Below are 17,810 nucleotides of genomic sequence, written 5' to 3' on the forward strand. Positions count from 1 at the left end.
AATTAATTAATTAAATACTTAAAGGAGATTAGAAATGTAAGATGCAAAACACACTAAGGCGGGTGCTAAAACAAGCGTGGAATTGTACCACCCTAGAAAGGGTGTACAATTTATGATGCTACATTTAGCCCCCACTTGAGCGGTCATATGACACTACGTGTATATGAAAGATAAAGTACAAAAAAAGTAAACATCATTTGAAAAAGGATATATCCATAAGTTGTCAGACGAAGCCCCCAACGGTATTTGTAGTACACAGTTAGGAACCGCATCCTACAAAACCATATGTTAGATCAAAAAATAACCTAATTCTTACTAAGGAAAGTGATGAAACTCGTGGGTAGCTATATGCCCCCCCTTGTTTTGGCTTGCTTATTAGTGAGGTGAAATAGGGTATCATGTTTACCACAACGAATTGTAATGAAGACCTTGATGAAACACTTTCCCATTAAGGCTTGATTGTAAATCCAATAACTTTATGGAATGAATGCAGAGAAAAGGGGAAAAATCATGATTCCAATGCCATTGACTACGTGAAAATCGGAGCTATCTATCTCAAGTTATGTTAGATTGAGTGAAAGATGCAAAATTAGGGTTTTAACTTAAAATCCTAAAAATGAAAAAGTACATAATACATAAATATGAAAGTGACACTTTCATTTGTCACTTTTTGACTTTTAGAACTATTCACTGCAAAGGATCCCACACATCAGTCATCATGCCTCGACATTGAATTGAGCGACCCATGCAGATGGAGATCCTGTACCAAGCCGTTTTGACCAACGGACCACTCGACGAGGTGAGTTGACCTTTCATTAACTCTTCTTTGACTTTTTTGTTTACACTAATTTTAAAGATTAATGATGTCACTACCTAAATCATGCATGCACCCCCTGTTCGGGCCCTAAGGCGCCACACTCCAAAAGCTGCCCAATATATTATTCAAAAATCAATAACATATTACAATATACTTGTAGAGAAATATCTTCATAGGAGTACCACCAATCATAGATTCAAAGGTGAGTCAATAGCTATCAGACTCTCACACAAAACCTCTATCTCACGTACCTCATATATAGGTGATACAATACAAGAAACTGTCAAATAGTATTACAAAACCATGGGCTAAAACCACCCCATAAAGTAGATCCAACCTTATCTCCAATATAGATGCCCTATGATGTGTCAAAACACACATAAACATGTGTACCTCTCTTTTACAACTCATTTATGTATTTGATGAATTTTTATATTTCCTATTTCAGGAGTCCAAACTTTCGGAGGCCATAGCTTGTGAACCGAGTATCTGATTGATGAATCATTTGAAGCGTCAAAATGTTCACGAAGTGATCTATGGCCATGCAACCTGCTACGCTAGTTATGCCCACATTTTATGGTATTTCAGAGGGTCTAAATTCCTTGAAATTAAATTTAAACCTTTCACCGCACCTTCCATAATAGAAACTTTAATATATTCAAAACTAGCTCTGATCTTGCGACGAAAATTTACTGACATGCTTATCTAGCCAATCCAAAGCTTTTGGGAAAATTTCACACTATTTTGTACTCAAATAAAAACTTACTATAAATAGGAACCTCATGTGAATGCAAGACTGAGACACCATTTTCCCAACATTCTCCCACTTGTCGAACACATTGCAAGAGCAAAGGGAGTATATACACAATACATTAATTGCTAGGGGCCATGAGGCCTATAGACTCCAAACACCATCTGAACTTCTCTACATGCTCGTAGCCTTAGTTAAAGAATCTGCAACATTCATCAAAGTCTCTACCTTAACTAGCTTCACCCTTCCATATTTGACCATATCTCTGACAAAATGATATTGAACATCAATGTGTTTGGTCTCGGCATGAAATGCTAGGTTCTTAGCTAGGTAGATCACACTCTGACCGCCACAATATAAACTATCCCTGCACCTTATTTTATTCTAATATCCGAACATAGTCTTTCAAGCCAAATGGCTTCTTTACAAGAATGAGTAGCTTTCATATTCTTTTCTTCCATAGTGGACAAAGCAACCACAACTTGTTTCTTACTTATCCAACTAATTGTACCACCAAATAAAGTAAATGCATAAGCACTGGTGGATATTTTGCTATCAATATCACCTGTCGAGTTTGAATCCACATAACCATGGATATCAAGGGAAATATGTCTCCTACCAAATTACCATGATAACACAAAGAATACTTTGAGGTACCTTCAAATATCTAAAGACTCTTTTGACTATATTCCAATGAACTCTACTAGGATTAGACATATATCTGGAAAGAACTCCCAATTCTTGGGCAATGTATGGTCTAGTACAGACCATAGTATACATCAAACTTCCAACTACACTTTGGTAAGGTACTTTTCTCATGTTGTCCATCTCTGATGGAGATGTAGGATAATCTGAAATAGATAGTTTTGTTCCAACTATAAAAGAACACATAATGGTCTGCAATCCTACATGTTGAACCTTTGTAAAAATGAATTCACATACTTACTCTGGCCTAACCATAGCTTTTTGTTCATTCTATCTCTTCTAATTTAAATCCCAAGAATGTGTTTCATTGCACCAAGATCATTCATTTCAAATTTAGCAGCAAGTTGAGACTTTGGTTTTGAAATCATACATTTCCCTTTACTTATGAATAACATATCACCAACATATAATGCAATGTATCAGTAATAATCACCATTAGATTTATAACAAACACAATGATCTGATCGAGAACATTCAAATCCCAAACTCAAGACATATTTATCAAATTTTTGGTACCACATCGTAGGACTTTGTTTGAGGCCATACGAAGATTTCTTTAATTTACAGACCAAATTACTTTTACCTTTCACCACATAGTGCTCTAGTTGTGTCATCTAAATATCTTCCTCCAAATCACCATGAAGGAAAATTGTTTTCACATCCATTTTCTCAACCTCTAAATCATAAGCAATAGCAATAGAAAGCAAAAATCTAATGGATGTCATTTTTGCAACAGGAGAAAATGTCTCACCATAATCAACACCCTCAACCTAAGAGTAGCCTTTTGCAACTAGCCTTGGTTTATACTTCTTAATGCCTCCATTTGAACCAATATTTTTCTTGAACATTCATTTACAACTAATAGGTTACAACCCTTTAGAAAATGGTACAAGATCCCATGTATCATTAATTTTTAAAGCTATCATTTCTTCTTCCATAACAATCTTCCAGAATTCTGCATCATTCATACCCAATTCCTCTTCTATAGATCTAGGTTTATCCATATTAGTATTCAAAGAAAAAATACATCTTCAATCATCAAGTGAATACCTTTCAGGTGGTTGTCTATGTCTTGTAGACCTTTGAACAAGCTGAGTTGGAGGTTCTTCCTCCTCTTCTGAAAATTCAGAGCTAGATGAGCTCTCCTCAACTTCTTGTCTATCAAGTCCAGTCTCAATTCAACTCTTTTAGGCGTAGAAGAGAATTGAACCAAATATTCATGTTTAGTATGTTCTGGCTATGAATATTTGTTAAATAAAGGAACGAGGATGATGAACGGCGGTTTTGGGATTGGCGAGGAGTGCTAAGGGAAACCCTAGCCACCATTTTTCTTGTGCTCTGTACTTCCTTTGTCTATTTTGGGGGGTCGTTTCTATTGGTTTTGGGGGATCATTTATTGTTGTGGGGTTTGGCTTGGATTTTGGTGGGTGTTTCCTACCTTTCCCCTATTCCCTCTGCTCGTGGGTGTCGCTTCCTTGTCTGGTTTCGTAGTGTCTTCAATTTTTCTTCCTTTGTTTGAGCTTGGGCTTGCCTGGTGCTGAGGTGGGTGTGTGGTTGGCCTCCCTTCTTGGTTGGGAAGGGCATGGGTTTCTCTAGTAGGGCTCTTTCTCTTTTGGTTGTTGTTGGCCTTGAATCATGCTTTTCCCTATTCTTAATGGAGGAAAGGGGCGTTGCTTCAAAATTGATGGGTTTTGAAGCTATGGAGATCTTGGATCTGATTTCTTCTTTGCATGAAAATTCCAAGGAGCCTTCAAACATGAATTAATTAGGTGAAGTGTCTTCATCCTTGAAAGGGGAGCCTATAATAAAAAAGGTGTGTTAGAGTAATCTTTTATTAGCTAATAATTATTTATTTAATTATTAGTCTATTATACTCTATGCTCAAGCTAAACTTAGGAATCTTATAATTCTTTAGGGTTTTGAGTATCCTTTTATAAGGATTCTCTCTTTGTATTTTCAGAACAACTGTAATTATTAAATTGCATTCTTGTTGCACAATCAATATGACTCCTCTTTTTTGGATCTCTGAATTCTGGCCTCCATAGCTTTTTTGCTTCTCTCCTTCTGTGATAGGTTTTCATGCAAGTGATCTTTGGGAGTTGTAGAGTTTATTTTTCCTCAACTCCAATATGGTATCAGATCTCCAAATCTGCATGACCCCGTTCTCTTCATGAGAGATTTTGGGTCTTGTTCTTCAAATCTATGTATTCAAGGGTTTGTGCAGTTGCTTTTTTCCATTTCTGGGGGTACCTAATTTTTTGGTACATTTTGGTGTCAAAAGGACCTCGTGGTTGGATTCAGAAGGTTGATTCCATGAATTTTGATATATAATTCGACCTATTTCGGTGACAAGGGCATATGGGGCATATTTTTTATTGACACGTTTTTTGAGGCACAAAAATCCATATGACTGTACCTACAAATGCGTCAGAAAAAAATTGACCTTCTTTATGCCCTACATGAGGGTTTTTTTTCTTTTGGCTATAACTTGGTCATATGGAGGTGCTTTTTCAGAAACCTTATATCATCAGAAATCTCTTTCTGAACTTAATCCATATCTGGAGGTTTGAACTTTTGATTTTGCTTTTTTGATGGTGTTTTATGATGTCAAAGCTAGAGGTTCCCTTTTTGCACTCTAGGAGACATCACTTGAGCATCTGAACTCCATTTTTTGAACACTATATTGTTGGAAAGCTTGTTCTATGTAATTTCTAGTCATATGAGTGTTCTTTCCAGATTCTTCTCCAGGTATATTTATTCAATTTTTTTCTTTTCAGCACTCTAGTGAATATCTGGGATGTTTCAGGTCCTGGGATCTCTTTCTTTGAGTAGGATGTCTCATTTTTTTTTTCTTTCTGTTTCCAGTTTTCTATCTCTTCTTATCATTGTAGCATTTTATTTATGCAAACACACTGAGATAAAGTGTCACCATGTATTGTATATTTGGGATCTTGCACATCTTGTGCCTTATTGTACATGCACTACTTATAAAGTACCATGAGGGGGTTGATGTTTGCCTTTTATTTTCCATCTACTTTTGTCAAGTGAGTGTTCCTTCCATGACATTAGCCTCATGATGTGTGTTAAGTGAGTGTTCCTTCCACAATACTATGTACTTTCTCTGCACCTTCGATGCTCCTGGCTCTTTGCCTAGTCTTCCTTGGGCACCCTAGTCCCAAGGGGGCGCTGTGGTCCTCCCAAGGCACCCTAGTCCCAAGGGGGCTCCTTGGTCCCAATTCAGAGAGGCCAAGGGTTTCATAGGATTAGGCATAAGATAGATAAGATATATTGATGATGCTTTTTATTAGATTATTATGATCGATTGAGCGATTATTGATGATTTGATGTTTTCGATTTTGCAGATTCTTCCCTATATTCATGAGCATACTATCGGTCACACCTTCCAAAGCCTATGGATTCAGATTTTGTGGCTCTCACCTAAGGATAGAGAGTTTCTCCATGTTTTAGGGTTGTAGTACATGATGACCATGCCAACCATCAAGTTCCATCTGACGATGTTGATGGCACTAATGGAGAGGGGACATGGATACCTCCAGTTTTATTCTACCTATGGGGGAGATGACAGTCACACTCAAGGATTTATACTGCATACTTCACCTTCCCATTAGAGGAGAGATAGTGAGATACCAACCAGATCACACTGCTACTAATTACATGAGGGAGCAGGTCTACTGCATTGGGAGAGAGATGCTCGATGAGATGAAGGGGAGCATCATGATCAGTTGGATCTTGCATCCCCCTGATGAGGTTCTGCTTGTGAGATGGTTGATGATTGCTACCATTGCATTAGCCATGTTTCCTAATGGGCACATCATGCACATGCATGGAGGTCTCTTATGCGATTATAGACATGGAGAGACATTGAAGGGTATTCTCCTACAGGTGGAGCATGTTATCCCACTTATACTGCAACCTAGGAGAGTACATGTTTGGATAGGGATGCAACCTGATGACCTGTACACTACTACAGATATGGATATTTGAGAACATTACATGCACTAAACCCACTGGGGTACCCATTGACTTGGTTTCGGAGTAGCCTAGAGTGTTTGCATATCCACCTACCCATGAGTGGTGGTTTGGGGATCTCCTACATTAGAGAGTGAGTTTTGATAGATTGATAATGAAGGTCACCAGATGGAGACCCTACCTTACGATGTACATGTGGGTAGGGATACATAGGCAATTGTTCTGAATGCAACGGAACCGTCTACTAGAGGGATGATACAACAACATCGTGGTCCCATTCTACTTTGACCGATTTTGGTGGGAGTTTGGGTTTGAGCAGTGTGTTCCTATAGATGTGCCTATCTATATCCGATACTCACGTGTGACTCCTAGGTTGGGATCCATTCTGAGGCCTACTAGTGATGAGATTGACATCACAGATTCAGATGGGTCAGATCGGGACATCATGACCAATTATAAAGATGATGTGGGCACACACCAACGGTACATCACATGGTGGGGTAGGATATACCCTCGAGCGATCTTTCCAATAGACTATCCTAGAGGGAAACCCGAGCCATGGAGACACATAGGTGACAAGGAGGAGCCTGACACATCCAAGGAACCTGGTGAGGATGACATAGATGATCAGGATGATGATGCAGGGCAACAAGAGTATGGTAGTGTAGGAGAGGGAGATCAAGATGATGATGATGAGGAGGATGGAGAGGAGGAGAATAGAAACGAGGACGAGGAAGGATAGGATGAGGAGGATGAGGAGGGCAAGGAGGGAAAGGAGGGCAAGAAGGATGACAAGGAGGAGGGTGAGGAGGTCGAGGAGGATGAGTTAGATGTAGTTCCTCATCACTTAGGTGATAACACCATAACCCTAAATCCATCAAGCATTCCATCGTGAGTGGAGAAGGACCCTATAAGGGGTCTTGATTCTATTCCCCACTGTCCTATGCCCACTGTGCAGAGACACTATAAGCATAAAGAACCTAGTGGGTCCCAATAATAAGAGGTCCCTTTCCATGACACCTATTGGCAAGAGGGAGATCCAGGTAAAGTGTTTTGTGATTATTTAATTTATGCATCTTAATATTTTTAGATTTGATGATATGGAATGTTACTGATGAAAATCTCTCTCTGTCTTTGCAGTTGGTGTCCAGAAGTGGCGCTCCTTGATCCAAAACATAGTGACAAATCTCATCACCACCACACACATTCCTAGCTTCTCACAGATAGTGCATAGAACACAAGGGAGTGTAGGGCAGCACAAGGACCTATTCACTATTCGATTCAAGATGGAGGTCTGGAGAGAGATGGAGAGATCTTTGCTAGAGAGACTACAACAGACAGTGTGATCTACCAGCATCTCGAGCAGAGGTAGTCACATACCGAGGGATCATGATGGAGAGGGATCATAGGAGCTCCTTGCGGAGTCACTCATGCTCCACATCATGATATACACCCATGGGCCTATCTCCATGGTTAGGTCAGGAGGGGACATCTAGTCACCATCTTCTAGCTACTAGTCCTAGGGATAGGAGATGATCATGATATGATATTTTTAATGTATGGTGATATATATGTTATTTCATTTATCGATATATATCTATTTATGCTTATATTTTGTCTCAAACATGTTATTTTTATTCATGAAACAATGTATGCATTGCTTTGATTAAAAGTAACATATTTGATAATGAACATGTATGTCTAATTTAATTTCCATGTGATTGATTTCTCAATGCTTCATGATTAAATTAATATATGTATGATTTAATTAAATAACTAAGTATTTAATAAAATGCTACTTTGCTGATGTCGGAGGAAAATGTGTTAAGCTTAAGAACTATATGAAAAATGTGATTTAATTAATTTTATTAAACACAACATGATATAACCCTACTTAACACATAAGGAATTGTATAACATGCTAGCACATATAAATTGTAAATCTATTACAATTTACATAAATGAATCCAAGACAAACAATAAAGTGAAGAAACATGATTGTCAATAATGAAGTGATGTAAACTAAAATATACAATATCATTTAATACCACATACTTTAATGAAGATATACTAAAATATTATTCAATTTTGAAGAAAGAAAAGACACAAGAAGAGAGAGAGAATAAACTTAGAAGGAGAGAGATATAGGGAGAAAATAGGAATAGTATCTACAAAGGTGCATAGCATTTATGGGTTCCTTGAGAGGCATACCTTCCACATCTTCTATCTTGTAAGCACCTAATCCATAGACTTCGACAACAATGTATGGTCCAAGCCAATTAGGGCTGAATTTTCCTTTCTCCTCGGCTAAGGCATTCACGTTGCACTGATTCTCATAAAGTACCAATCACCTATTGAGAAGGAACATTGAATGACTAAAGTATCATTGTAGCTTTGTTGTAGAGTTTTATGATAGGCTTGAATATGCTCAAGAGCATTTATGCAATGCTCATCGATCATCTCAAGTTGTTGAAGGCTTTGTTCTCTATAGGAATCATCATCCATTATACCCTTAAGGGAAACTATTAAAGATGGAATTTCCAACTCTAGAGGCATAATGGCATCGACACCATAAACAAGATTATAAGGAGTACAACCCATACAAATGTGTACACCCATTTGGTAAGCCCAAAGAGAATAGATTAACTGAGTATGCCAATCCTTACCATGTTTGTTTACAGTCTTATGAAGAATTTGCTCAAATATTTGAAGACTTGGCTTGACCATTTGACTGACGATAATATGGTGTAGAAAATTAATGTTAAATATGATATTTCTCGAGAAAATTCTTCACATCTTTGTTTTTAAATGACATTACATTATCTGAAACCAAAGCAGAAGGTATTCCAAATTGGGAAATGATATTTTCTAAGCTAAATTGACAAATTACTTTAGTGGTAGTGGATTGAAGAGGAACTGCTTCTACCCACTTCGTAAAGTAATCAGTTGTGGTGATGATGAAAGTATGTCCTTAAGATGAAGGAGGAGATATTTTACAATGAGATCCAAACCCCATGTAGAAAAGGGCCAAGATGATACTTGAGATTGAAGTTCTTCGATGGGAGCATGGATCAAATTGTTATGTTGTTGACACTAATGACATTCCTTAACAAATGCAAAGGAATCATTTTCCATGGTCTACCAATAATATCCCATTTAGATCAATCTTTGAACTAAAGATCTACCTCCAAAATGCCCCCCACAAGCACCTAAATATGCTTCCTCAAGAGCAATAGGGACTTCAGCTTTGTTAAGACATCAAAGGAGAAGACCATTATAACCACTCCTATAAAGAACATTAGAAAGGATAATGTATCTATCAGACAACTTGTGAATCCTAGACCTAGTATTCTTTTCGTAGAGTTGGGAAAGGTACCATCATTCAAATATCTTATGATATGCAAGTACCACTCATCAAAATCTATAATGCAATAATATGCCACATCACTAGGATTATCAGCAATAGCCGGTGTAGTGAGGTTGTGAATGGTGAATTTGAGATCTACCAAGGGGTCCTCTAAAGACAGAAGAGAGGCTACACATTCCATTGTAGCATCATGTCAATTATATTTTCAAGGAACAGGCTCTATGGTATAAGAATCACACTTTTACAACAAGGATATAGCTAAATCTCTATATTGTGATAATTTATCTTTCTTATCTTGATAAATTATTGTCACTTGTCTTATGATTAATTGAGAATCTCCATAGATATGTAGATGTTTCACATTTAGTGCTAAGGCTGCTTTAATTCCAGCTATAAGAGCCTCATATTTAGAAATTTTATTAGTACACAAGAAATTGAGATGATGTGATAAAGGGAAAGGTTTCTTTTTAGGAGAGATTAGGACCACCCATGCCCCCGATCTTGTATGACACCTAGAGCCATCAAAATATAATTCCCAAACCTCATCAATCTCAATAGAGAAAATGCCTTCATCAGGGAAAGACTCTGGGTTAGGTAGGGAGAAGGGTGAAGGAGCCTCAACTAAGTGACCAGTCAATGCTTGAAACTTTATTGCCTTCTGTGAGATGAACTTAAGGTCAAACTTAATCAACATCGTAACCCACTTGGCTAAGCGTCCTGAAAGATTAGTTTTAGAGAAAATATGTTTGAAAGGGTCAAATTTAATGACAACATGGACTTCATCTTTCAAAAGGTAATGCCTTAATTTTTGTGTTGCAAAGACTAAAACAAGGCACTGCCTTTCTATCGCAGAATATCAAACTTCACAATCGAGTAGAGTGCGACTTATATAATAAACCATACATTCTCTACCATCCTTATCACGTTGTGCTAATAAGGCTACAATAGCATGAAGAGAAGTAGTTGTATATAGCAAAAAGAGTTTAGAAGGGTCAACGGATTGAAGAATAGGAGGATTGGCCAAATAGGTTTTTAAGTTTTCAAATGCTTGACGACAATCCTCATTCTATTGAAAGTTGATATTATTTTAAAGTAATTGAGTAAAAGGAAAGATACTATCTGCAAGTTGAGAAACAAACCTACGGATAGATTAGATCTTCCCTTGTAAACATTTTAATTGGGAAACATTTTTAAGAGGTGGCATATTAAAAATGGCATCTATATTTTTCGTATCCACCTCAATTCCATGATGTGAAAATATGAATCCTAATAGTTTACCATTATCCACACCAAAAAACACACTTTTGGGGATTCAAGTGCATGTTGTACTTACGAATTATTTCAAAGAATTGATGAAGGATCTTAACATGATCTACACAAAAAATGGATTTATCTAAGATGTCATCAATGTAATCTTCTAAGATTTTATGCATGTAATCATGGAAGATAAGGGTCATAGCACATTGATAGGTAGCACCTGTATTTTTCAATCCGAAAGGCATCATAACCCAACAAAACATGCCCCAAGGGGTGGTGAAAGAGGCTTTAAATTGATCTTAAAGATTAATAAAGATTTGATTATACCCTGAGAAACCATCCATGAAGGATAATAAAGCATGACCTGTTATAGAATCCACTATCATATCGATATTCGGGAGAGGGAAATTATCCTTTAGAGAGGATTTATTAAGATCTCAGAAATCTGTACACATCCTAATCTTGTTATCAAGTTTAACTACTGCCACAATGTTTGTAATCCATGGGGAATAATTGATAGGATGAACAAATCCGGCATCCAATAATTTTCCAATCTTAGCCCTAACAAGTAATGCTACTTTAGGGTTCATCTTTCAAATGTTTTGCTTCACAGGTTTAGCATCAGGAACTACGACAATGTTATGAGTGACAATATTAGGATCAATACTAGGCATATCAGAGTATATCCAAGCAAAGATTTCAGGGAATTCATGTAACAATTTAGAGTATTATTTTTGTTCTTCTTCATCAAGGCATTTCCCTATCTTAATGACATTGTCTTCAACATGTGGATCCATCCCACCATCAATAGTGTCACTTATGAGAAGATTATTTTGTTGGGGAGTATCTTTCAACTGAGGAAATTATTTTATTATCTCATCGTTATTTCTTTCTTTCCCAAAGTATGCTTCTGTATTTAAACAATAGGGGAAATCACGATTATGGTGATAATGAGGAAGGTTGTAAAAAACTCCTAGGAACTTAGCTAAGGAATCATCAATGGGAAAAACATCTAAAGAAAAGAAATTAGAAGAGTCATATTCAATATACTTAGGATATTTTATTGAGAGAGAAGTATAGATGACATTAACACTAATAGATGGTCTCTTGGAATCTTTAGTACACTCAAAAACGATCATAGCCAAGTCCAAATGTCATATCACGAAAATTTGTTTTCGAAGAGAACCTTTATCCCTTGCTCTTGAGCACCACATCCATTACCATTATATCCACACCTATCTAAGATGTCAAAATCAGGACCATAGAGGTTAGCCATTTCTGAAAGAGGAGGATTTTCATAAAGTGAAAAATCCTCTAGATCAGAAGTCAACGGAGACGAAGTATGAGAAGTCGCCACAAAGTTACTACTTAATGGCCTAGATAAAGTGGATTGCTTTTTAGGTTCTTCTTCTTCTTTCTTATTTTTGACTTTGGGCTCTCTAGGGGGAATTTTATATTCTCCAATAAAAGTAGGAGTAAAGTCAAGGGATCCCCAATCATCTTCTGCAAGAATCTTTTCTGGAGAGAAGACATCCTTAGCAATAGAATCGGGTTGGGAAGGATCTTCTTCAAGAAACTTAGGTTCACTTGAGGAATTATTGGTAGGAGATGAATTTGAAGAAACATACATGCTAGTGGGAGTAGAGGCTTTATAAGAATCATCTAAGATTGTTGGGGAAGAACCGGTTGAAGAGAATTTAGATGTTGATGTTTGCAAACAAGCTTGGAGATTTGTGTCACCTACCAAGGTATATGTTTTATTGTTGTAAATGAATTTAACTTGCCTATGCAATGTGGAGCGGACAACCTGCATGCTATGAGTCTAAGGTCTCCCTAATAACAAATTATATGTCAAATCTCCAAACATGACATGGATAGGTGTGGGTAAAGTAACATGACCTACCATAATAGGCAAGGTGATGATACCTAATGAAGATTTAGCAACATTATCAAAGCCCCAAATAATAAGAGAATTGGGCTTAATAAGAGATGTATCGAGATTGATTTTATGCAACAAGTTAATGCTACAAACATTAAGGCCAAAACCATTGTCCACTAGTGTCCTTCTTATTGCACTATCATTTATGATAATCACAATCATTAAAGGATCATATTGATGTTGGATCTCGCTAGTAGGCAACTCATCTTGTGAAAACAATATTTGATCTTTAGGAGATGTGATAGATTCAATTAAGGAAACCATGTTATTATATGTCACTGTGCATGGGACATTCAAAGTTTTCAAGGCATCTTGTAACATTCCATGATGGGTTCAGGAAGTTTGAATCAATCCCAAAGGGATATCTTGACATGAGTATCTTTAAGTTGTTCAATGAGATCATATTCCTTGCCAAGAGTTTGTGAGATATGGGGTGCTTGAGGAAGAATAGGTTGAGGATCAGGAAGAGAAGTTGGGATAACCAGAGGATGATTAGGTTGCCTATTATTTGTTGTGTTGTAGGTATGTGTAGCTGCATGATGACTTTCCTTAGTTAATTGTTTAGCATAACTATAAGGACTCTTAGTAGGATTTCAGATTCCTTGCATAGTAATGATAAGTTTGTTAGGAGTACTAAAGGAGTCATGACTATATCCACCTTTAACAGTGAAAAGAGGTTGATTAGAGAGAGGTAAATTTAAGGATAAGCACCTTGGACCACAAAAAGAGGCTTGCTATGTTCATTCACATTTATCATGTTAATTAGCCTTTTAGATGTATTATTTTTGTTTGAAGATTTAGGTAAAGACATAAAGTCATCAAGGGCATCATCCAACAAAGCATGGTAATATCGGTTAAAAGATTTATCTTTTGATTCAAAAGGAGAAATATCCTTATAAAGAGAATTGTTGTAAACAACCATGTCACTAGATCTAGTGGAGGATTTTATAGGATTGTACCCATGAGAGTAAATTAAATGTGTCTTTCTCATCACCATGAAATGGCATAGTAAGAAGGTTGATTAGTTTTTGGTAAAATGTGGGTTTAGAAGGCTTAGGGTTCAAAAAATATTCTAGAGCTTCATCTAATTCATCCTTACTAAACTCATAATAAACATAATTGCATGCATCATCAAAATCATAAACATCTTGCAAATAAAGATCTGATATTTTGAGATGAAAATTGAATGAAATTTAAACACACAATGCAAGTAAAAGGAAAGCTCTCTTTTTTTTTCCTTTTCTTGAATTTTTTCACTTTTTGGGGGAATTTTATGTTTATAAAGCAAAATGAAAAGATACTAAATCTATATCTAACAATGAAATGCAATGAAAATGAAATTGGATTCATGTCGGGCTCACCAAAGATGTGTAGGGGAAAAAGTAAGACTAGGCAAGCAAACCCTAATCCAACTCTTAGATACACACTAATGGAATAAAAAAGAGCCTAGGGAGGTAACACACTTTAACTACTTATTGTGAGGAAGAGAGAGTCAAGGATTACCTCTTAGGGTTTCTATTCCCTTGCTGTAAATGAGAGATAGGAAAGATGCAAATATATACAAATAACCCTAATATGAAAATGCAAGATTGAGAATAACTCATATGTTGCTGAAAAGTATAACTTAAGAGGAAAATTCAGAGATGCAGTTGTGTCAAAAATCTGAGCTAAAATGTCCAAGGCCAAGGTGTTGCGTCACTGTCCTAATTTTGTAGACCTGAAGCTGTACCTTTAAAACTAGAATTTGAGACTTGAAACTTGCTTCTCTACTAAATCTTGTTGAAAACAAGGAGGAATAGGGTTCCACACCCCTATCCTAGGGAGGAACAAGGTGCCACACCCCTTTCCTAGGAGTTTCTGATGAAGTCTTCCCTCTGAAATAGTCTATGTACACTCTGTTGGTCCTGAAATTCTAGTGACACTCGGATCCGAATATGCATCTGTAGCTGAAAAATAGGGTTTCGGGTGGCTATGTAGGGTTTTGCCTTAGTCAAACCCCCATTTTTGTGATTTCTACCTCAACAAATAGTCGATTTGTAAATTAAAATAGTGTGTGCAAGATCCTAGGATGAGATAAAACAATCTAGAGCAACCCTAAAGAGTAAACCCTTATTGCTTGTAATTAACAATAGGAATGCCCTAAATCAATGATGAAAAGTGATCCAAAGCATGAATATAAATAAAATTGATGTAATTAAGCTCATACAAAGACATGGAAACAACATGAAACCATACCAAACCCCAAGGGAGAGGTACAAGCCAATCTTCAGTCGGTGATCTCCTATTTCTTTCCTACATCTTCAAAAGCCCCCAAATGATGAAAGAATGCTTGATGAACGCTTGATAAGTGTTTTTGAATATTGTTGAAGACCTTAAAAGATCTATTCTTTTGCTACATAGAAGGCTCCTTGTGTTCTCTTTGTTGAAAACTCCTCTAGATTAGATTCCTCCAGCCTTCAAATGAAGAAAGAGATCTCTTATATATGAAACCCTAGATCTGAATTCTATCTTTAGGTCGACTTAGGATTTGAATTTCATGCCAATATCTTGGGGTTAAGCATTATAATATCATAGCATTATTCTCCCAAAATTTTGGGAAAAATAACGAGGACCGCGTGCAAAGTGCACATTGGTCCGACCAACTTTTCACCAACTTTTCAGGGTCGTTAGATATGATGATATTAGAGTGAATCCCAAAGTTAAAACTGATTTAAAGATGTTTTGATATGTGAAATTGGGCCTTAAAGGTTGAAATAGGACATAATTAGGGTTTATGATTTAATTATTAATTGGAGGAATAAAATGAAAAGGGGCACACTTAGGGTAAAGGGCCCAACTTTATAACATGTGAAGAGGTGAAATATGAATTTAGATTTAATTAAATTAATTAATTAAATGCTTAAAGGAGATTAGAAATTCAAGATGAAAAACACACAAAGGCAGGTGCTAAACCAAGTGTGGAATTGTACCACCCTAGAAAGGGTGTACAATTTACAATGTTACACCATCGTATACAACCTGATGTAAATCGTGATATAAATGAGCTAACACACAAACACCCTATGCATATCTCATCTTGTGTTGCATCATGCTCAACAAAATCCTGCCTCATCCAACTAACAATCCTTGGTATCTCCTGTCTGGGCAAATGAAACCTCCAACTAATCTGGCCATAATAGAAGGAAGAGTGTCATAGTACATCAACATATCCTCCCATTTGATCTTTGAGCCATCAAATGACTCATCTCCAAAAATGGTCCTCAATGCTGCTAGTCCTCCCATGTCTCGATAATCATACTATACAAGCTCTCTGATAATGGGAATAGGAAGAATCCTATATACATCCTCTAGAGACACACTGATCTCACCAGTGGGTAGGTGAAATGAGTTATGGTCACTGTTGACAATTGTTTTTGACACACCCACCAACAGTCAGGTAGCCAATGTGAACACTCACCACCTCTCCTGAAAATCAACGAGTTTAGGAAACCTCACTACTCCAAGGTATCTATAGTCGGGTCACGATGGTGATGGGTAGCCCAATGGTTGATGTGGTTTTACCTATTAAGGGGCCTGCTGGTTGAAACTAAATCCCGTTGATCCTTGATGGCTTAACTTCCTCTTTTTTTGTATTTTTATGATTTAAGATTCTTTGGAAAATAAACTGCAAAGAGTGAAGGGAACAAGAAAAAAACAATGAAACCAATCCAATAACAAATTAACAAACTACTCAGTTAGCTCCCTACAATCCAAGAAATTATCAAATATTATTCAGATTAGCATTCAACAATGAACCTCCAGTAAACCTGCAAAATCATCAATTTCACAGACTTATGGAAATAAAATCATCAACAAAATTGCCTACCACAATAATTCTCATACACCACTCACATGCGCAATATGATTCATAAAGCAATAAACAAAAGATCAAACCATGTTACTAATTCCAAATAAAAAATATTACTATATTATACAAAACAATTTCGTAGAATATAGAAGTAGACCAGGCAATCTTCAAGTTGCTTCTTGTATTAATTTCAAAGAATGTGTAACAAAAATGACTCAAATTCTTAACAATCTGCAAAATAATCTAATAATCTCTAAGTGGGCCACAAATCATCTATTTAGGGACCCTTACAAATGAATCCAAATTCTCAATTTATAGAAATTTTTTGCCCTACTATCTAGGAAATAAATCTAACCTAAATTAAGAACTCAAAACTAGGAGTCAGAGTTAACTTGGAAGTTTTTGCCTTCATACTCCAGTTAACTACTATGAAATGGAGGTTGCATGAGCACTACAAAGACCATGTTGTGTGAGCCAACCTTTTGTAGTCATGCAAAATTTTTCTCAAAACTGGAACGTGAGTTGGAACTGCAGCTAAAAATATAAAATTGGGAGTCATGCAAAAGGCTTGCTATCTTTAGTAGCTATGTGTTCATCTTTCACTTTTATCTATAATTATCGATAATGCATGCAACAAATTGAATAGGAGGATCAGCTACATGTTTAATTCTAAATTTGTATTTCTTCAAAACTTCCTTTGTGTGCTTCTTTCCTTTCTCTAAGTCCCCTATTGTCTTTGTCACCTCTTGACATTGGGTAATTAGGTACATATATTTGTCCATGAGAATGACATCAAACTGAGTTGGAGGTCCCAAATGTTGGGCCTCATATGCATCCCACTGATTCAAAACTTGCTCTTCCTTCATTATTCAGGTGTTGGTTAATCCTAACCCAAAAGCTCCAAGCATATGCTTTACAAAATTCTCATATTTCAAAATTTCTCTAAGGAGAGGGACTCGAATCTCTCCCATATCCTTCACATACTACTGAAGTATTTTGATCTTCAGTTCCAAAATGTATGCGTAAGATTGAAAATTCTTACTGCTATCTCCTCCCAAGAGATCCTCCTCCATTATTACCTCTTCTCCTAATTGCGAAACTTTATTCAAAATTTGAAATTGCTTATTAAAAATGCTT

The 17,810-nt window shown here is 36.6% G+C and overlaps 1 protein-coding gene across 1 annotated transcript in view; it reads left to right on the forward strand.

Moving 5' to 3' along the window:
- LOC131857830 (uncharacterized) overlaps nt 1-7,005 on the forward strand; it is a 150,516-nt gene extending 143,511 nt beyond the window's left edge. The window contains exon 3 of the mRNA XM_059210570.1: nt 6,583-7,005. Within this exon, the coding sequence (XP_059066553.1) occupies nt 6,583-7,005 (423 nt within the window). The remainder of the gene's footprint in view (nt 1-6,582) is intronic.
- Nucleotides 7,006-17,810: the final 10,805 nt, after the last annotated feature.

This window comes from Cryptomeria japonica, chromosome 8 (assembly GCF_030272615.1).
Source record: "Cryptomeria japonica chromosome 8, Sugi_1.0, whole genome shotgun sequence".
NCBI classification, from domain to species: domain Eukaryota; kingdom Viridiplantae; phylum Streptophyta; class Pinopsida; order Cupressales; family Cupressaceae; genus Cryptomeria; species Cryptomeria japonica.